Source organism: Caretta caretta, chromosome 6, assembly GCF_965140235.1.
Source record: "Caretta caretta isolate rCarCar2 chromosome 6, rCarCar1.hap1, whole genome shotgun sequence".
Classification (NCBI taxonomy): Eukaryota; Metazoa; Chordata; order Testudines; family Cheloniidae; genus Caretta; species Caretta caretta.
The window spans coordinates 94,158,595-94,180,802 of NC_134211.1; the positions used below are offsets into that span (position 1 = coordinate 94,158,595).

Genomic DNA, 22,208 nt, shown 5'->3' on the forward strand with positions numbered 1-22,208 from the left:
TCAGATTCCAACTGTTGTCTACTAAACTGAACACACAAGTCAGGAGACCTGGGTTTTAGTTCTGGCTGTGCGACTATGTGACCCTGGGTCACTTCACATTTCTGGGCCTCTGTTATGCCATCGGTACAAAGGGATAATGACACTTACCCAACCTTGTAAAATACTTTGAGATCTACATATGGAACATGTTATATAGCATTATTATTGTGATCACTGGTGATTGTGTATGAAGAACTAGCTTTTCAGATCCCAATTTAATAATAAAATTATAATAATAATACGTTTTTCTTCCATACATCTTCAAGTGCTTTATAAAAGAAAGAGTCACTATCTCAGTTTATCAGATTTCCTCCTCACCCTGCACACTCAACCAGGTCTTAGTCTTAGATTTGCACATAAGATGCAACTTTTGTACAAATACTAACCACAGTTCCTGCTCCTGGGAGGGGTGGTAGATCCTGCATGCCCACTCAATAAACTTCCGCCCCAGGTCTATACATGGATTGGGGGACAGGGGGGAGAGAGTGACTTTCACTTCCACACCCTTCCCCCAAACCAGCTCCAAAGCATTTTTTTTTTAAATTACCAAGTACAAAACTGAACTCATTGGGAACTGGCCTTCTGCTCTCTAGTCCCCATCCCCACACTGCTAAACCTCTCTCAAAGTAGCTTCTCTCCTCAGTGGCTAGCCAGCAAGCATATAGCTGCTTGGAGAAAGAGCAAAGAGCTCACCTGGTCCTGAGGTTTATTTCTCATCTAAGGTCATAATCCATCCTTTGTGGTATCACAGCCATCAACTTGCAGAAACCAACTGTGATGCCACAGAGGATTAGGACTTCAGGTGGGTGGAGAGTGGTAGACAAACAGAGATCCTGATTTCATACGAAAGAAATACAGGCAGCATTCCCACTAAAAAGAAGATCTGTCAGAGTTTTCCCACAGGGTATAAGCAGGCCTTTTTAAAATCAAAGCTGCTTTTGTGATACAGGAGCCTAAAAATGCAGCCAAAAATTATTTTTTTAAAAAATGGTAGTTTTATAACTTTAAGTGACTTCATTGTTTATTTTATTTTAGGTGAAAACCAGAGCAAATTAGTATTTGATTCCGGTCATCTGTAAAGAGATCACATCATGGAGAGGGGAGGCAATAAACCGTCTTTATCCTACACTGAAATCAAATTAAATACAGTGTTCAGTTGCCAAACTGGAGGGAGTTCAGAGAAGAATGATGAATATTGTTTAAGGGCTGGAAGAATTACACTGATGAGGAGAGCTAAACAGGCATAGCTTGGCTAATAAGGACTAAAGGGTGGGGGAATATTATCACTGTCTTCAAATATTTGATGTAAACATGGGCCAGGGAGAGAAATTGTTTAGCTTGGTCTCTATGGTTATAACTAAGCGGAGGGGGATAATATTAAGAAAAAGATAAGGTAGGATTAATATCAGGAAAAGCTTCCTAAGAACTGGATGTGCCAGCCTGCAGAACAGACTCCCAACAGAAGTAGTGTGGAAGCTCCAGTACATGGGCCATTTACAATTAGACTAGAGTCATAAGACCAATATATTGTGGGAACAACCTTGAACAGGCCAAAGGATGGCGTAGTTGGGACTGAATGGGATTGTCTCCATTTCTGATTTAGATTAATTTATGAATCAGTGTGACCATTTTTTTTAAACACAAAGGGAATTTTTTCACTCCAAGTTACAAAACATCAGCATTTCTAAATTGAAAATGAGAGAGACCCATCAATACAGTGACACTTTGAGAGGTGTGGCTAAAAGAGTATCTTATTCGCTGAACAGATAAGAACAGCACTTAACCACCCTGCAGGAATAGCTGGATTTGATTTAAGCACGTTAATATTTCCACTGCACAAAATATATCAAGACTTGCTGACAGAGAGCAGAAGACCTGACAGAGAATGAATCCAAAAGGAGAAGGGTTAGTTCTGCACTAAAGAAAATAAAAAGCAGTCAAAATAAAGTAATCAAGCCCCTTTGTCTCTCTTGCTTAATGTGCTTTGTTTCTGCAAAGCAAATTACTTTTATAGGTGTATCTTTAGCCAAAATTAAAATGTCTTAACTGCTTGAATTCCCTTGCCAGAAGGCATCCTGCCATAGCTCCAGCCCAGCTGCCAAATATTGCCAGATACATCCAGGTAGAACATCCTTGCCATTCCACTAAAAAATCTGGGCAGACTAGGGGAAAGCCTCTACTGTGCTATTAAATGTCCAGGTAGAGGGCCCTTGCTGTATTACTGCACCTTCCACGAGTTTCTTACCGTTGCACTGACTCTACAAGGTCAGCAAATAGCAGCAGCAAAAGGTTTCACATTTCAGCATTATAAACTAAGCACGGTACTAAACAATAAAGCAGATGGCAAATGGAACATCTCGCTGTGTCCCCCAAGCCTCTTATAATTCACTACATGGGAATGGAGTCATTGATTTGCTTTATTGCTTCATTTATAATTTTTCTCTTTAATTTTTTGGGGGCCTGAACTCTCTTCTTTTAGAAGCCACGAAGTGTCATGTTACCTCTACCTCGGAAAAATAACTGCCTCGCAGGAGCTTGAGGAATTGATGCCTTCACGGCTCTTCACGGATTTGGTAGCACTAGTGTCACATAGGTAGGAAGAAGCTCTTGAAGGCATTAAATCACTTGAAGTGAAGAGTGTTCTGAATAGGATTATTGCTCTGAAAAAAAATCCAATGTAAAAGCTTGGATTTTCATTGCCTATAACAAACAACTTAAGTGCCAGTACCATACACAAGGGAACTATAGACTGCTTTGGAAAACTTGGATGGCAATATATGCTTCTCATGGATGCCTTGAACATTGGTGCTGGGTTTGGAGATCACTTAGGCTTAGTCTAAAGTAGAAAAGGTTTCCTGGTATAGTTATATGCCAGTTCCTGAAACAAAATAAGCTACACTGGGAAAAACACTTTTTTTTTTTGGTTTTTGCTGGTATAAGTATGTCCACTCTTGGGCATTTGCCAGTATAGAAATGTTGTAAAACAAACAAACAAAATCACACGCTTAACTGACATTACAGTGAGAAAAAATCTAGTGTAAATCTGGCCTTAGTGAATCAACTCAGTATTGAGGAAGCCAGTTACAATGATGACAGCTTCTATTTACCCATAAGCAATGACAGGGAAAAAGTACAGATAAAGAGGAGCGGGGTGAAATCTATCATTAGATTGTTGGGCATTTGTTTGAGTTTGGCCTAAGAACATAAGAATTTTCATACTTGTGTCAGACTGACAGTGGCCAGTATCAGAGCTTCAGTTAGAGTGAACAGAATAGGGCAGTTGCAATGAACCACACCTGTCTTCCCCTCCCAGCTTCTGGCTGTCAAGAGGTTTAGGGTCGCTCTGAGCGTGGGGTTGACATCCCTGACCATCTTGGCTAATAGCTATAGATAGACCTATCCTCCATGAACTTATCTAGTTCTTTTTTGAACCCTGTTATACTTTTGTCAATCACATCTCATGGTAATGAGTTTCACAGGTTAATTGGGTATTGTGTGGAAAAAGTGCTTCCTCTTGTTTGTATTAAACCTGCTGCCTATTAATTTCACTGGGTGATCTCTGGCTTTTGTATTGTGGAAAAGGGTACATAACACTTCTCAATTCATTTTTTTCCACGCCATTCATGATTTTATAGATCTCTATTATATCCCTCCTTTATCGTCTCTTTTCTAAGCAGAAGAGTCCTAATCTTTAGTCTCTCCTCATATGGAAGCTGTTCCATATCCATGATCATCTTTGTTGCCCTTCTCTGAACCTCTTCCAGTTCCACTATATCATTTCTGAGATGGGGCAACCAGAAGTGGACACAGTATTAAAGGCGTGGATGCATCATGGATTTATATAGTGGCATTATGATATTTTCTGACAGGGATTATCTTTTCATGTGCTGCATGTAGATGGTTATTTCCCAGGGTAACCTTTTTCAGATCAAAGTCCCATGTACTAAGATGATCAGTGAGAGTGCCCAGTTATTCACTCCAGTAGGTGAGCTGGAAGTTCTGTAAACTTCCAAATGGAGGCAACACAGTTTAGTGCCAGAAGTGCCCAACCTGTGGGTTGCAAGCAATTAACGTTGTACAGAGGACCCAACCCCCTCAGAATCAGAGCTCCCTCTATTCTCATTGACATCACTGGTCAAGGTGCCAACAAAGTCAGCAAAAGCCAGAACCCACGCTTCAGAGTCCTGTGGGTTTTTTATAAGTTCATGGAAAGCTACTGTGCGGTTGACAGTCCTGTTTCCATAGTCTTTTAACTCAATGTTATTTAAAAACAAGTCAACCTTGAAAAATCTCAGTATATGTTATGCCTTTACAGTTTTGAAACATATCATTTCTTAAACAGTCTAGGAACATATCAACACAAATCTAGTTCCCAAAACAAAATTCAAACCAGGTTTCCCGCATGGATTGCTTAAGTGGTTTTAAGCCATTCCCCAAAACTCCTGGGTGACAATCAATAGGCCTTAAATCTCTTACAGTTTCTCTCCTAGAAGTAGGTGAGGTCAGCATTGTCACAACAGGAGAGCCACGGAGCAGCAGCAGGTCTGTTCTGTGACAACTATTGTAGCTTTGGAGTTGGAGCAGGCCTAGAACTTCTACTCTGGGTAAACGATTGGCGGGGCATCTCTGCAGCATCTGAAATGCTGTCCCACCCACATGCCCTGTCCTGTACAGTGGAACCACACCAGTTCTGGTGTGTCAGGGAACTTCTGAAGCCATGTAAGGGTTGAGGCAGAATTGCCCCTTATAAAATAGTCAAATGGATACAGGATTTGCTATTCCTGGGGTTTTAGAGCTGCTGCAATCTAGCAATGGGATGTTGACCCAAAGCTTAATTGTATTTGGTCTCCAGTTTAGAGTCTACTGTTAAAATGAAATGAAGCAATCCTTGTGGAAGTTAGTGCTCAATTCACTGAATGCAAATGAAATTCATCTGTATTTGAAACAGGGCTGATGTTAATCTGGAAAAGCCATTTAGGCTATTTTACTTCTATCGAGAATTGTCATGATTAATTCACATTAATCCATGTATTGGAACTTTGCTTAAGTAATAATTAGCCCAGTGTAGGGAATGTACTCTTCAGTATTTCAGATTAAAATTGCTGCAGGTTTGGTGTGAAACTCCACTGTGCTTAACCAGGCCACTAATGTAGGTACCTTAAGTTGGGCACCCAATTTAGAACAGTTTAGCTTCAGGTCTAGGAAAGGTATTACATAACAACATAAGAATGGCCATAATGGGTCAGACCAAAGGTCCATCAAGCCCAGTATCCTGTCCTCTGACAGTGGCCAATGGCAGGTGTCCCAAAGGGAATGAACAGACAGGTTATCATCAAGTGATCCATGCCCTGTCACCCAGCCCCAGCTTCTGGCAAACAGAGGCTAGAGACACCATTCCTGCCCATCCTGGCCAATAGCCATTGATGGACCTATCTTCCATGAATCTGTCTAGCTCCCTTTTGAACCCCATTATAGTACTGGCCTTCACAATACCCTCTGGCAAGGCATTCCAGAGGTTGACAGTGCGTTGAGTGAAAAAATACTTTCTTGTGTTTGTGTTAAACCTGCTACCCATTAATTTCATTTGGTGGCCCCTTGTTATTGTATCGTGAGGAGTATCATAATACTTCCTTATTTACTTTCTCTATACCACTCATAATTTTATAGACCTCTATCATATATCCTCCATATTCCGAGCGTCACAGCTACTGACCTGAAGAAGAGCTCTGTGTGGCTCAAAAGCTTATCTCTCTCTCACCAACAGAAGTTGGTCCAGTGAAAGATATTACCTCACCTATCTTTTCTCTCTTACCTATGGGATAGGCAGCCAGAACATTTATAGAAATAATAATGTATAGTACATGTCTGTGTGGAGTATTCTTCAGATTGCAGAGGGACTCAGGTTCAGATGGAAGTCACTTTGACTCAGTCATGCAAGGCATAGAGCTACTTCTTTGTTCTTTTTCTCTGTCTGCTCAAACATTCAGGTCTAACGGGTATCAAAGCCTATAGAATGCAGGCCATGGTGTTTGTTTGATTTTCCCAACATACTCTAGCCAGTCCCAAATTGGATCTTGGGCTTCTTACCTGACACATGTAGGTACCAGAAAAGAGAAGTGAATTGCTTCCCAACAACTAGACTTCATCTCTGATTCAGAATTACAGCTTGACCTTATCTTCAGTAGACCAACATCAGACTGCCTTACGGAGTTGTCACAGCTGCAGGCCTGAAACAACATTACAACCAACCACCCACCCACATCTGATAGTAACAGAGATTCTTTCCTTTTCCTCCTCCTCTTCCTTTCTGGTGCTTGGGTTTTGTCTGTGTTCTGCTGGGGATACTGATTTAACAAAATCAAAGGTTTGTGAATGAGCAGAATACAGTTTGATTACAACCCAGTGAATATTTCCATGGTTAAAGAAAAGGTTTCAGAACGCAAAGCTGGTTTTCTAATTTACAGTTTTCCTGCACATCTAAGTTTAATAATGATGAATATTTGCATTATGTTATGCTTATTGAGACGGTACGCCTTGGGCCATGATAAAGAACCCCAAATTCAGCAATAGCCATAGAGGGCACAAAGTAACATCTCAGTAACCCATAAACCATGATATTCACCTTGTTCCCATGTTGATCCTCATCTCAAGTTGCTGCTGGGAGCATGCTCTGGGCATAAGGGTAATGGGCTGGATGCAGGAAATAGACAAAGCTCTATGGCCTTTGCTATGCAAGAGGTCAGATGAGGTCCTTACTGGCCTTACAAAAATGTCATTTATAAGATACAAAATCCAGCAAACTAGACCTAAAAGAGATTTTTATATTTAGCAAATTTTCTTTCCAAATACATTTCATAATGAATTTTGTACAAATGTATGGAAGTTTCACTAATGTTCTCAAAATGGATTATAGTGAAACAGAAACATCCAACCAAGCCAAAAAAAACCCAAACCCACCAAATTAAAATAATTAACTTCTTGGTCAATGACTAATCAACCAATGCAAATGATGCAGCAAGGACACACAAACTACTTTGAAATATAATTCTGAAGAACAGTCTGTCTGAGACTGCAGCAAAAGATCAAGATACATGGCAAGGAGAGTCTCAAATAAACACTTTAATCCAATTTACTATTTTAGTTACATACTCCAAATGAGACTGGGGACTTGTCTTCTAGTGCATTAGTCCACACCAAAGAGATGTAAATTCTAGCATGCACTAGCATGTCACCCACTAACTGACCTATATAGACCCTGGTGGCATGCACTGAAAGCTTCCTAGTTGTGTATTAATGTAGTCCAATTTCAAACAGTACTACATTAAAACACATACTGGAGAGCTTTTAGTGCGCACCAGCAGGGTCCACATGGGGCAGAAGGGGCATTGAGTGCACAGTAGAATTTATATCCCTCTGGTGCACACTAATTCACCATGTACACAAGCCCACAGTTCACCCAGTTCAGGGACAAAGTGGTTAATGCTTTTAAAAGATTCCTAGATTTTCAGGCCATAAGGAAACATTATGAACATCTAATGTGATCTCCTGCATAACACACATCATAGATTTTCACCCAGTGATTTCTGCAGCTAGCACATTAACTAGTGGTTGAAGTACTGGTAGAATTTCTCTCTCAAGCATAAGTATCCAAGTCAAGTGCCACAACAGGGACAAGATTGTATAATAACAATAATAATAGTGTGATTTCTTTTGGACCTGTAAGTGACACCAACTATTCCAAAGCAGCTTTCCCTCTTTTCTTCATCAAGACTCCTGCACGTACTAGAACTCCACCTCAGGTGTACAGCTTTGCAGAACTGTCTGTCTGTTAATCTGGCTAGTGATTAGTTTCTCTTTATTAATCTTGCAATGGGAGCGATCAGTTCACAGGCTCTCATATTGCACAGTATCCAGTTTGTTCTGTAGATCAACTCAGTGCATTTCTATAAACTGACCAGAAGGTGGTACATTAAGACCAATGTAACAATGAAATTTTCACGATTATTGCAAAAACATTTATATTGAACTGTAAATGTACACTGCAATTTACAGAACATACGTAAGGCCCAATCCCTGGCCAAAGAATTTACAATCTAAGTTACCTAACACTTTCCACTTGGGTTATGCCATACAACTGGGGCTCACGTAGCCCCGTTACAAACACTGTCAAGTTACTTGCACCCAATTCTCAAACAACTGACTTCATCCTTCAAATCAAATGTATGCTGCCTTGTGGTGACTAATTTGGTCTAGAATATTTCCAGCAGTCCAATCCACTAAATGAGACACCCACAACAGTCTGCAATCACAAAGACAGCTGCTGACAACTGACTCGTCTCAGGTATGGCTTAGACTGGTCCCAGGTGAGTGATGGCAAGAGAACTCAAGCTCCCAAAGGGCTATTATGCTAAGGCCTTGTCTACACTAGCACTTTTCTCATTGTTGACCTAGCCCCAGTGCAGTCCCACCAGCACTGGGTGTTTTTATCTTTGTGTTGTGGTGGTAGCAGGCTTTGTAAGGGCAGGGGGGATGGATGCAGGATCAGAAGAAACTCTGACTAGAGGCAGGGGAGCAGTCCTGGCAGGAAGGTAGAAGGACAAAGAAAGTGCCCAGAGGGAAGAAGGGTGGGAGCAGAAGTAGAGTGGGCAAGGGCTGTGCCCTTTGGGAAGGGAGAAGCCCTGCATATGCCCCTCCCCCAGCCATAACTGGGAATCACCTCTCTCTCTCTCTTTGCACTGGTCGAGGGATAGCAGAATAGCAGAGATCATCTGCCCTAGCTCCCTCTAGCCAGGAGCCTTACTCTGGGGTTCTTCCTGGGGATTCAGACAGCAGCAGAGGTCTAGGCAGCAGGCAGCACTCTGTGCTGGCACAATCCTCCCTTTCCTCTGAGCCAAGGATAAAGAAAAATACATAAATGGGCCTTGATGGAAGAAGAGTCAACTGTCCACTGCTGCTCCCTGCAGACACGTAAGTTACAGCTTAAAAGACCTGATCAGTCTGGAAATCTGGATGGCTGAGCCCAGGACTGAATGGCATTCCGATCTGTCCTCGCTTTGCGGTGATCCTACAGGCAGTTTGGAGAAAGAGGAGGATACTCTCCATTGACCTGTGAGTGTCTTTCCCAACCAGGGCCTCCTATGAGTGCAGGATCTGCAGCCTGTCACTGAGCAAAAGCCTTCCTGGGGCTTTCACACTGTGTGGGGGCAGAAAGCTGCTCTGAGGGAACATGACTGATAGGGCCTGACAGAAGAAGAGAAAAAGCAAAGCAAAGCCCTCCTATCCTCTCATTTCTATGGTGCTGTCTTAGCATGGCATCAGTAGTACCTCAGGGTGGACATTAATTAGTGATAGGTATCTTTCACTCTGCTGCATCTACACTGGCAAGAGTGAGACCTGTAATTCAACACAGGTGGAAGCCGTCAGGGTTACAGGGCTAGCTGCATCTCTGTCTCCTTCCTGGGTTCTCTGAGGACACCCCTTCAGGTGTCAAGCATCATGCCTTTACCTCTCCTGGGACAGAATTCCACAATTCTCCCACTCAGACTAGCCCGTGAATCCACTGTGCTTGGGAACAAAGCATTTAGAGACACACATGTCTAGCTGACCTAAAGGCCCTGATGGTAATCTAGGCAGGCCTAGGGTTGCCAGGTGTCCGTTTTTTGACCGGAAAGTCCAGTAGAAAAGGGGACCAGACAGTTTCCAATCACCAGTACTGGAGCAACTACAATCAGGCTCCAGGCTGAGAGGGCAGGAAGAACAGCAGCTGCTGCTGGAGCCTGGAAGAGCTGCTCTCTGCTCATCTGCTGAGGGAGAGAAGAGAGTGACTGGCTCCCGGACCCAGCTCCAGCCTCTCTGGCAGAGAGATAGGTACCAGTGCTGCCACCGCCTGGGAGCGGGGAATCCTTTGTGCCCCCGCCCCCACCCTACTGTGCCCCTGCCCCAGCCCCTCGCTCTGGGGACAACCCCAACACCACCCCCACCCCGCTGTGGTCCGGCCCCTCACTCCAGGGTGACTGACCCCTATCTCCCACCCCGCTGTGCCCCGGCCCCTTGCTCGAGGGTGACTGACCCCATCCCCTACTGTGCCCTGGCCCCTCACTCTGGGGACCAACTCCGCTCCCCCCTCCCCCATCCTGCTGTGCCCCCCCTCCCCCGGCTCAGGGGTTTTTACCACTATGTCATCCAGCTCTGCTCTAAGCATGTCTGCACAAACAGGTTTTAAAAGCTGCACCAAGTCTGCACTACAGCTTCAGCTGTTACTATTATCAGTGGAGCACAGGTGCTGAATTACGGGTCTTAATATTGCTACAGTAGACAAGACCCTTGCAGGGCATGGGGACAAGGAAGTGCTGATGACTGCAAAAGCTGCTGCTCCTGTTCCTAACAGAGGTGGAAACAAAAGAAAATGCCAAGTAATTCAGGAGGGAAGGAGGTCTCTGTGCAGCCACTCCAAGAAGGGGAAAAGGAGATAAACATGGATGACAGATGTTACAATTCTTGCATTAAAACAGCTGATCCAAACAGGTTATATTTTATCAAGGCAAATGAAGAATGCAGGATGCCTTTTTGCAGGGACTTTGGACTTAGCTCATATGCACAAAGAGCTTAATATCCACCTCCTGTCTGATTCTAATCAGCTATAGATATGAGGTTCATTGCTCCCTTCTGGCTGCTGCATTAGCAGATACTTTAATAGCAGACATCGGGAGAAAGTTTCAGCCAGGGGTCTCAAACACGCGGCTTACAGGGTTATTTCCTGCAGCCGCCAAGCTTCCCCACCCACTGTCCCCCCTCCCCCCAGGGCGCCGCATCCCTGCTCCTCTGCTAACCACCAGGCGCTTCCCGCTGCCAAACAGCTGGAGGGGGGGAGGAGTGGGGAGGCACACACTTAGGGGAGGAGGCAGAGAAGAGGTGGGGCAGGGGCGGGACTTTGGGGAAGGGGTTGGAATGGGGGCGGGTCAGGGGTGGGAAGAGGTGGGTCAGGGGCGGGGCCTCATGGAAGGGATGGAGTGGGGGCAGGGCGGGGCTTTTGTATCTTTATTTGAAAAGGTGTCAGTGATGCGGCCCTCGGGCCAATGTACTAGTCCTAATGTGGCCCTCATGGTGATTTGTGTTTGAGATCCCTGCTCTAGATGGCAATGCCAGCAGAGAGTCCAGAGATTGAGTGGGCCGTCTGCCTCTTACTCCCTAGAGCACAAGGCACCCTAGCAGTGGGAGGGGTGCAGGGGAAGTTGTATTGCTGTGGTCAACTGTCCATGCTGTATCTGTTGTGTGGATAAAGAGAAAATTCCGTCCCCAGGATAGTCAAATAGGCTGGCGCAAGAGCTGAATTCACTAGTAATAATAATAAAAAATTCTCTCTGACTGCTGAGGCTCAGTCAGTTATTTAGCATTCGAAAGAATTACACAGCTGTCCTTCAGTTGGGAGGGCAGAACAGTAGAAAAGGGAGCATCCATGTTTGATGACTGACACTGACAATTGAGATTTATATGTATATATGAACACAGTCTTGGGTAAAACATTTATATCCTGGAATACAGAGCTTCAGATAAGGGAAAGGGGGGAAAAGAACAAACATTTCTATTTTCAAACATGCAGCAAACCTGCATGCAGCACATGCCCGACACTTACTGGTTCCCTACAGCACTTTAAAATAGTAACACTGACTTCCTGCTTCCTGAACCCAGGGCATTTCCAAGAATTAAGTTTTATCTCATACACGGTCAGTGGCTCAAATTCGATCTGCTAAATCTCACTGTGTCCGCGCACACAAGAGCGGTCTGAGGGATGGGGAGGTGTGTTAGAAACTGTTTTCTTTGGGAAACGAAAACACTTAAAGGATGGTCTCTCCTTTTACAGCTGATTACAGAAATAATCATCTCATATTTATAAAGTACCTTTCAACCCAAGGATCCCAAAGTAATTTACAAGATAGAGCCACTGAGCAGTGGTCTTACTGTTAAAACAACTACAGAACCTGTTTCCTAATGTCTAGCTTAAATCTATGTGTACACTAGAACTTTAGCTAAGTTTGTAACTAAGTTAGTGACATGGTTGGCTCTAAATATGGTTTGGGTCCATATTCAACAGTTAATACTTGATTAGTAATCAAAGCAGCTAACAGCATTTCAATTTTGCTAGTGGCCCAGGCTGGCATGCCTTTGTTTTCCTGTAACTAGTCCCATACGCATTTTTCCCAAGTGTAGAAGAACCCCTTAACTATGCCTCTGCAAACAGCGTGGCCATTCCTTTCTCCCAGCTCTCTATGCAGTAGGACATCTCCAAGGACCAGGGACCTGTAGGGTGTTGGGAGAAGAAGTTAATGTTTGTGAGGTGCACAGTATTATGGTGATGGGGGCCTTACCAGAACCTTGCTTCCACAATGACCTAGAGGGAGCTAACATTTGCCTCAAATTCTTTCAGCTTTGTAGTACATGGCACAAGGGTTAAGTGATTGGTTGGAGATGGGGGTGAGAAGGGAAAGAGGGAATCTTGGAGGGAATGATCTATATGCTACCAGTGGATCTACACAGATTTTGTTTCAGTTGTGTGTGTGCATGTGTGTAGCTTGATTAGCACCTGCCCACGCCATCCCACATTGCAGACTGCTAGTAGTCCCTCTCTTGCATAAGCACCAAATACAGCCTCCCAACAAATGCAATAACAATAAGGATACTGTGACATTAGTATCAGAGAAGCAGAATGATCTAGTGGCTAGTGGATTAGGATTTAAAACATGAGTTCTAATCCCAGTTCTACCACTGTCAGTGGAACCTTGACCAAATCACTGACCTCAGTTCTGCAGTTTCCCTTTCTGTAATACAGAGACAATACTGTTACACTGCAAAGTGCTAACGGCTGCCGTCAAGCAAGTCTTTGATCTATAGGCAATCGCAGACTTCATTAAAATTGATGGGCATGTGACACTACGCCCATATTCTTCACAGAGATATTGTTATGATATGAATATGGCATACCTAAAATGTGTTTTATGCAAGATGGGTCATGTGAGGAATCATTGGAAAGGTTATAATTTACGGATTATCCTATTTGTATGCCTGTATCATTTCTGTATCTGAAGTTAGGAATATTGACTATGTAACAATTACAAGTGCGTTTACAACTGGGGAATGCCCACCAGACAGAATGCAATCAGCGTGGATGGGCCATTAGGAAGAACAAGAGGACTTTGAAGATGCTAATCTCCCACCTTCATAAGTAGTGTCCTGGGATGCTGCAAACAACCTTGTCTCATGGCTGCTTTGACACTGCAGGGTCATGTGATCATGTTATCTGGTACTGGATTTCATCTTGGATTACTAGTATTTTTCCACTAATAGGGAGTGGGAATGAAACTGGGAAACAAAGGATACTCGCCATATGTAAATCCTATTTAAGACAGGGAAGTGAGTTAATCTTGGTTCTTTCTTCACTGAATCCCCGTCCAGGATGATGGCTGAAAACATCTAAGAAACAAAGACAAAGGGAAGGAAAGGACTGAATTCAGGCTGGAAAAGGTGTCTGGCCTGTAAGAGAAATACCTGGAGTTTTAAGCTGCAAGAGAGAGCAGTTTGCTTTCACAAACCTCTGCAATCTGCCTAAAACAAGATTTACAGTGAGAAATTATTACTTGTAACCAGTTGCTTTATTAAGCTTAGTTTGCGTGATTTGTTTTATTGGCTCAGTAATCTGCTTTGATCTGTTTGCTATCCCTTATAATGACTTAAAATCTATCTTGTGTAGTTAATACACTGTTTTTGTTTTCTCTAAGCCCAGTTTGGGAATCCATAACTGGGAAAAAGTTGTGCCTATCTTCCTCCACATTGAGGAAGGGAGCGAATTTCATGAGCTTACACTGTACAGTTTTCTGTGCAGTGCAAGACAATATAATTTTGGGTTTACACTCCAGAGGGTGTGCGCACTTGAGTGCGGGGCAATTCCTTAGCTGAAAGCCTTCCCATGCAGTACTGATTTCAGTTTCTGTGTCTTTCTGCAGCTGGGTGTGTCCCTACGTGTGTGTGTGCTAGAGAAGGCTTGAGGGCCTGGCTCAGCGGGGCAGTGTAAGGGAGCCCAGGCTGGTGGAATGGGCAGACTCAGTGGTATCCCAGTACATCAGATAGCACCCCGAAGGTGGGGGGTAAGCCATCACAGGGTGTATTAGCCATCCTTCATTCAGGCAAAACAGGAGGAGGCAGTTTGGCCTAGTGGATACAGCACTGGGACTTTTGAGACCTTGGTTCTGTTCCTGGGTGACTGGTGCCAGTCGTGTCACTGCTCTGTGCTTCAGTTTTCCCATCTGTAAAATGGAGATAATGATACTGACTTTTCTTGTTATGTGCTTTGAGCTCTACTGATATATTCGGTATTTTATTATCTTTAAGAAGCAATTAAGATCCTTTATGGAGTAACACAGCTTAGACAACAGAAGCCACCACTCAAGATTGCCAGACTGAGAAGAAGCTAAGCTATGGAAGCTGGGGGATTTCTCTGAAGACTGGTTGTAAATGCAGTGGATGGGGCATTGATTGATTAAAGCTGTGTGTTTGTAACCAGAAAGCATGAGAAAGCCAGAAATACAGTCTTGAGCATGGCCCTGAGAGGGAGAAGAGATAGAGCTCCTTGAGGCCCAGGACTGGCTGGAAAGCAGGCTTGAAAATTGCAAGCAAGGAATTTGTCCTGCTGTTGTTTGTTCCTGCTGTGTTCATGGAAATGGGACTTTGTACATTCTTTGTAAACAAACAGGATTGCATCAAAGAAATCCCTGACTTGTATCATCCATTTCTCCACCTAATGGAAGAATCCCATCAAGGCCCAGAATAATGGCTAATGTGTTTGAGCCAAAAGGAACAAAAATACTCTCTTTAATAAATCACTTTGAGACCTATGGATGAAAAGTTCTGAGTATCATTTAGCAATAGCAGAACTTCCTCTAAACTGACATCACAGCAATAACAAAGACTGCCTAGACTGGCAAGATTCTCTTTTTTACACAGTATTTCAGTGTCCCAGGATTCCTTGTGCTGGCTAAAACAATAATCTGCTGGATGAAAGATTCACTACAGGTACCTGGAGGGCATGTCTTGCACCATTTTTCACCACGGACAGAATCACCAGGTAGCAGTCTGGCCAAGCTGAATACGGACAACATGATTATGAGTGGCAGCCTTCAAGACACACATGGTGCAACCAGTATTGTTTATTCCGCAGCACGCCCTAATCAAGCAACATTACCAACAGGCTTATTATCATGGAAATTGTGAGCTGAAGTATTGATTACAGACCTGGTCTTATCTGAATCTGTTTGCCTTGTCCATAATTTACTGATGGACCAAAATGAAGAGTTGGTAATATTGTAACAAACCAGAGCTGAACAAAGGATTTATAATTAATTATTCTGCATTATTTAGGTGGGAACAGTCGTGTTTACCAGCTTGTCTACCCCTGATCTTGACGGAAGGAGAGGGCACAGGACTGGGACAAAGAAAGGGTTTGGAGCGAGAGTGTGTGTGTAACCTAGAGGAAAAAGCAGAGTAAAGAGACTTTGTTGCCCTTGTTGAAGTAATAGGGGAGGGAAGACAATTGGTTTGGTAGTTTAGGAAGAGATTTGGGAGTTTTTCCAAGATTTTTACCTTAGAAAGCAGGCTTGCCCTCTACATCTAGTATTGATTATATAAGCTTGGAGGTGGCTGTTTGCACCCTTTCTTACAGAACCTGCACCTGGGAGATGCAGGTATTCACCCAGATAGGAATGGGACTATAAAAAATAAGTCATAGGAGGTTGCTCATAGAACCCAATTAAGGAAAGCTCTGCACAGAGTGAGAGTTACTAGAGAAACCCCAACTGAGAAACTGTTAGACTTCTCAGTAGTACAGCAAGATTTTCAGAAATAAATGCCTAGGTTGAATAGATACTGGAATATATTCTCATTATATCAGTATAAATACAAGACTCTATTTGATCTGCTTATACCAGTTTTTCCTGACTCTCTTTCTAAGCCTGTTTAAGAGTTGTTACCAGTTTTCCTATTGTTGTCTTTTTCCAGGATGCAGATATTAAACCTCCAGCCACGTTTCAGCACTGTGTTGAGCAAGATTTGCTACGGGACCATGGACTAAGAAGAATAAAATTCCCACCAGCAGCACCAGTTCAGCCTTAATCGTTACTTGTATTATGCTAATGCTAAGAGCCTCCTACCAAAAGTTGGGCTGTACTGTCCTAAGCAGAGTACAAACAGAGTAAGATAGAGTCACTGACCTGAAGAGCTTACACTGTAAATAAACCACACTAGTAGGAGTTGTAGTGTAGACACAACTCTGATGGAGTCTGATTTTTTCCCACGGTGCCTATTAAAACAGCAGTATTAACTGACATGGTGGTAAAAATGCTAGAAGTTTACAAGTTCTTTGCTACAGCCAGGGTTCTGTATCTCTTTCCACACCAGGAAATTATAGCCCTGGTCCGAAAGCATTTTCAGCTACACTGAAAGTGTTCTTGACAGCATGGCTGTGCCAGCGACCATGGGTAGGACACAATTTATTTTTTTTAAATGTCATGAGAATGTTGTTTCCCCCAATCACTATTTTATAAAGGTTTACCCTGCCCATCCTGGCCAGCAAAGCAGTGCTGAAGATGGTTCAGAACACAGTCCATTTCCCAGACAGATGGAGTTGCACCTGCTTGCTTTCCAAATGCAGATGATGAAAAGGTTTCTGAAGGTAACTGGGGTCCAACTGAATGTGTGGGTGTCAAAGCGAGCATGAGTTGACTGCCTGGCTTTAAAGAGCAGTTTTGGGTATGTCTGCACTTAGAAACCCTGTGAGGTGGGAAGCTCAGGCTGCATCCCAAGCCCAAACATCTACACTGTAATTAAACAGCCCCTTAGCGTTAGCCCCACAAGCCCAAGTCACCTGGCATGGGCCAACTGTGGGTGTTTAATTGCAGGTCAGACGACTTATCATCCCATAACACTATCTCACTTCTCATCCCTAGTCATTGGGATGTTTGCAAAAAAGACACAGAAGGTGTCCAGCGAAGGGCAACAAAAATGATTAGGGGACTGGAACACATGAGTTATGAGGAGAGGCTGAGGGAGCTGGGATTGTTTAGCCTGCAGAAGAGAAGAATGAGGGGGGATTTGATAGCTGCTTTCAACTACCTGAAAGGGGGTTCCAAAGAGGATGGCTCTAGACTGTTCTCAATGGTAGCAGATGACAGAACGAGGAGTAATGGTCTCAAGTTGCAGTGGGGGAGGTTTAGATTGGATATTAGGAAAAACTTTTTCACTAAGAGGGTGGTGAAACACTGGAATGCGTTACCTAGGGAGGTGGTAGAATCTCCTTCCTTAGAGGTTTTTAAGGTCAGGCTTGACAAAGCCCTGGCTGGGATGATTTAACTGGGAATTGGTCCTGCTTTGAGCAGGGGGTTGGACTAGATGACCTCCTGAGGTCCCTTCCAACCCTGATATTCTATGATTCAGGACGACAGATGACAGAAGCTTGCTTGTTTCTGGTTCATCACCCAGAATGATTTGGCCAGTCATCCTTTTGCTCCTGGCTTGGAACTCCTCTAGCACAGCCATTTCCTTCAAGCACACGAACAGTGCAGGCCCCGTCATAAAAGCCCAGCTGCTATGCAACTGCTCACAATTGCAGGAAATCAACAGAACCAAATACTGGGCTGTTATCTTTCTTCTGTCATTTGGAGTTTTGTTTTTTCCTATATATGTGTGTGTGGAGTTGCCACAGCACACAGGGTTATTAGGGGTCACTCCACAGAAGCAGAAGCAGCCATTCAGGAATGATCCAGCAAGCCACAGCTTCCTCTCTTTCACTCATCTTTCACATGGGCTGAGTGGGAAAGCATTTACAAAGGACAAATAGGCACAAACCTCAGTATGAAATGAGAGGCTGATCCATGATGGTGCCACATAGCCAAGGATGAAGGACAGAAATAGGTGACCCGTGATACAATAAAAATATTTTTTTATTACCCTGGGATTGTGTGGCAAGAAGTGAAGAGGAAATCCAGGCTTCCTTCCTCTCCTCTCAGCACAAACATTGTCACATTTCCATCAGGCATGGAGACCTTGACACACCTTACAGTTTTGGTTTCTGCCTGTGGTCTAAACACATGATGTATGATGCCAAAATAGCCAGGTTCCCTTTTGCTAGACCTTTGTTGTGTATATCAGTTCTGATTTCTGCTCTTTTTTATCCTCACCTTCCTCCACCAAGCTTTGGTCTCGGTGCCCTACAGTCTTCTGGGTCTTCCCCTTCCCCTGCAAACGGTGCTCTGTACTCTGGGCAAAGAGACAGGAATTCACCTAGGACCATCATTCAACAGTCCTATGTCCCTTTGCGAAATGGTAAGAGGAGCAGAGAACACTAAAATAGCCTTGTGGGGGAATTAATCAGGGGGCCTGAACATCAGCCAGATCAGGCTGATAGGAGCATTAAGTCAGCTTATTGCCATGTATAAGAGGTGAGGAGTGAAATCTGCAACCCGAAGGGAGTTGATAAAAGAAAGATGAGAACTTCTGTCATTGAATATCTTTTATAGGTCACTACTAGGGAGGTAGAATACTGGGAGAGGATGGAACAATGTTCTGTTGCATTATAGAAACGCCTACATTGCGTGTGACAGACTCCAAATGGAAAGGAATGTTTATTGAGGGAAGAGAAAAGATCAAAAAGATGGAATATTTAGCACATATATAGGATAATAGTGCACAGAGATGGAAAAGACCTATCACATCTTCAGGGTGCAGGATGACAGAATGACAAGAGAGGGAAGTAATTACATTGAGGAAGAGGTTGTGCTAATAAACCTTTCTCTCTTACCTAATATGGAAAGTGGTTTCTTTAATGTTCTGTAGCCCTCCCCCACTCTGATGGACATCTAAGAGCAGCTTGCTGGCTGGCTGGCTGAAAGAAGAGATAGTAGAGGACAGAATGTGAATGGCATGAAAGACAACAAACAGGGGCAGCAGCTGCCTCTGTCCTGTAAACAAAGTACAACTTTTCTAAAGGGCCACGTGGGATTTAGCAGCAGAGCTTTGAAAGAACTGAAGTCTCTGAAAGGAAACATCAGTTTCAGGAAACAGTCTGCAGAACTGAAGAGTGAGGGAGGATTTGATTTAGTCTGCAGAAGAGAAGAGTGAGGGGGGATTTGATAGCAGCCTTCAACTCCCTGAAGGGGGGTTCCATAGAGGATGGAGCTAGGCTGTTCTCAGTGGTGGCAGATGACAAAACAAGGAGCAATCGTCTCAAGTTGCAGTGGGGGAGGTCTAGGTTGGATATTAGGAAAAACTATTTCACTAGGAGGGTGGTGAAGCACTGGAATGGGTTACCTAGGGAGGGGGTGGAATCTCCATCCTTAGAGGTTTTTAAGGCCTGGCTTGACAAAACCCTGGCTGGGATAATTTAGTTGGGGGTGGTCCTGCTTTGAGCGGGGGTTGGACTAGATGACCTCCTGAGGTCTCTTACAACCCTAATCTTCTATGATTCTATGATCAATGATTAGAGAACTGAGGGGATTCCAGATGACAAGATATTAAAAGGACTGGGACTATTCAGTTTGGAAAGAAGAGTAAAGGCGGAACAAAATGAATGAAAAAGTCAGTTGTGTATTTCTCTTTATCCATACAAAAATATCAAAAGGCCATTCAGGAATGAAATAGTCAACAACCATTGAACAGGTAAAAGGAAATGCTTGTTAAAACCATGTATAATGAAGCTGTGGAACTCACTGTTGCAGGATATTACTGACGGAAATCGAAAGGTTCTGAAGAGGATAAGGGTTCTATGAACAAGAACAGCATCTGCAGTTATATTGACTAGGGCAACAATATAGTCTCATGTTTCAGTGTATAAGCTGATCACTGGTTGGGGACAAGAAGAAATTTCTCCCATGAAGTAATATTGCACAGTTGTCTCAGTACATTATGGAGGTGATTTTCCCCCCTCTCTTGACTCTGAGACATTCAGGTATAGAAAAGTAGCCAGAAACAGAGACCACATTAAACTGAACCATTAGGAAGGTCTGAACTGGGTATTCTTAGAATGCTGTTCCCATAAGGGACTTCTTACAGGATATGAGCATGCAGTGTAGTTTTTGATCTCTAGAGCTATGACTTCAGGAGTTCATAGGTTCACAATGACATCTCTGTGACAATAAGGTCAAAAGAAGGAACATGAAAGGGCCAGCCAACTAGACAAGGCACATATTCTTCATGTAAAACTTTGAATTAAATATTTAATTTAGAAGTAACATTTCACATATCATTTGCTGATGGACGTGCTTATTCCTCACCTGATTTCATCAAGCCAGATTCTGCCCTCACTTACTCAGGTTCAACTCCACCTACGTCACTGGGGCAATGGTAGGTGTAATTAAGATGTATATCTGTTTGTGTCAAGGAAGTAGACTGCACTGGAGACAAGTGTGTACGAATTTTAGGGTTCCTGAAAGGCTGACAGCCCTGGAGATTAAGTTATTTACCCACTGACAGACACAGGATGTTTTTCCCCGATCGCACCATCACTGTGCTTTATCCTTGACCTGAAGTAAACTGAAGGAACATCTTTGAGGAATATGAACTACCTTCTAACCACGTGCCTCATTCTGTGCTTGGCCCCTCTGTTGGGACTGACTAAAGCTGCCCACTAGAAACATCTTGGGTGATGTTTTTTTGTGATGTAGACACTGGTCCAACATGAATTGGACTGAGACTCACCAAACTCATTTAACACAAGCCTCTGAACAGCCATCAGATGGTAACGACTTGACTTGAATGGTTGCCTAAAGATGAAAGACTATGCCACCCATTAACGAAGCCTCTAAATCAACCAGTTCTCTCGTGTACAATCTTATTCCCATGAGGCATCAGTAGGTAATTAGCAAGCCTCTGCAAAACCAACCACCCTCCCTCCCCTCTTTGTGAGGAGTCTGAACACTTTTGCCCATCTCTCCCCTACAATTAAAACATAAATCAAGGGAGACCCCCCTTTAAACCTCCCCATTACATTTAGCCCCTGCTTTGTGTTGGGCTCTTTGTCCTGGGGAAGCTACTTCATGGAAAGTTCATGGGAAGACAACTGTCCTACAGACAATAAAGCTGTCTGCAAACCAGGCATTTCTAAACGAAGGCAACGACAGCTCAGACAGAAGAATTTTCAACCTGTTGCTATAGCAGCAGGGAGAATGTGATTCACTGGCAACATTATTGCAGCCAGGGCTATGGGGTGGTGGTGAGTGAACATGTCCATTCCAAATCCCTGCTACACTGCCTAGCCCACAGGCTGTGCACAGCTCTTAAGGAGCAGGCAGAAGTGTTAACTCTTTACTGCACACTACCAACAAAGGGCAGCAGAAGCTGGTGGGGTTGTTACAGAACTGGTTTGGAACTGCCTTCCTTTTGGGTCCATCAGAAGCAATTAAATAAACAAAGGGGAGAAAATTCAAAATGTTCTCAGAATTGCCAGGTTTCCAGTTGGATTAAAAATGCCCAGTAGTTGCTGTACACTTTTAATGTAAAGTCACAATTAAAATAGCATATTCTTCAGTGTTAATGACAAGTCAATTCAATTACCCAAGTTAACATTTCCCGAACATAAATATAGCCCACACTGGCATTCCAGGTAAATTCAGCCCATTCAGCAGGAGGCAGAGCTCCACTGGATTTAATGAACCTGACCCTGGGTGCAGTGTCTCAAGCAGTGGATGCAGGCATGGCGTACATAGCACGATAAATTCTGAAGGCCAGAAGGGACCATTGCGGTCATCCAGTCTGATGTGCGTAAATATACACCATAGACCAGGGATCGGCAACCTTTGGCACCCGGCCCGCCAGGGTAAGTCCCCTGGCAACTCCCACCTGCCGCAGTTCACCGCTCCAGACCAATGGGAGCTAGGGGAAGCGGCGCGGGCCAAGGGATGTGCTGGCTGCCACTTCCTGCGGCCCCCATTGGCCTGGAACGGCGAACCATGGCCAGTGGGAGCTGCGATCGGCCAAACCTGCAGATGCGGCAGGTAAACAAACCAGCCTGGCCTGCCAGGGGCTTACCCTGGTGGGTCGTGTGCCAAAGGTTGCCGATACCTGCTGTAGACTTTCATCAAGTAGTTCCTGCATCAAGCCCATAACTTCTGGTTGAGCTACAGCATAATCTT

General features: G+C 43.9%; 1 protein-coding gene across 3 annotated transcripts in view; it reads right to left on the reverse strand.

Annotated features, from left to right (window-relative positions):
* STON2 (stonin 2) overlaps nucleotides 1-22,208 on the reverse strand; it is a 115,084-nt gene that overhangs the window by 19,893 nt on the left and 72,983 nt on the right. The window contains exon 2 of one of the 3 annotated variants that reach the window (XM_048855423.2): nucleotides 18,881-18,964. The exons of the other annotated variants lie outside the window; for them this stretch is intronic. Within the exon in view, the coding sequence (XP_048711380.2) occupies nucleotides 18,881-18,938 (58 nt within the window). The 5' untranslated portion in view covers nucleotides 18,939-18,964. The remainder of the gene's footprint in view (nucleotides 1-18,880; nucleotides 18,965-22,208) is intronic. 3 annotated transcript variants of the gene reach the window in all.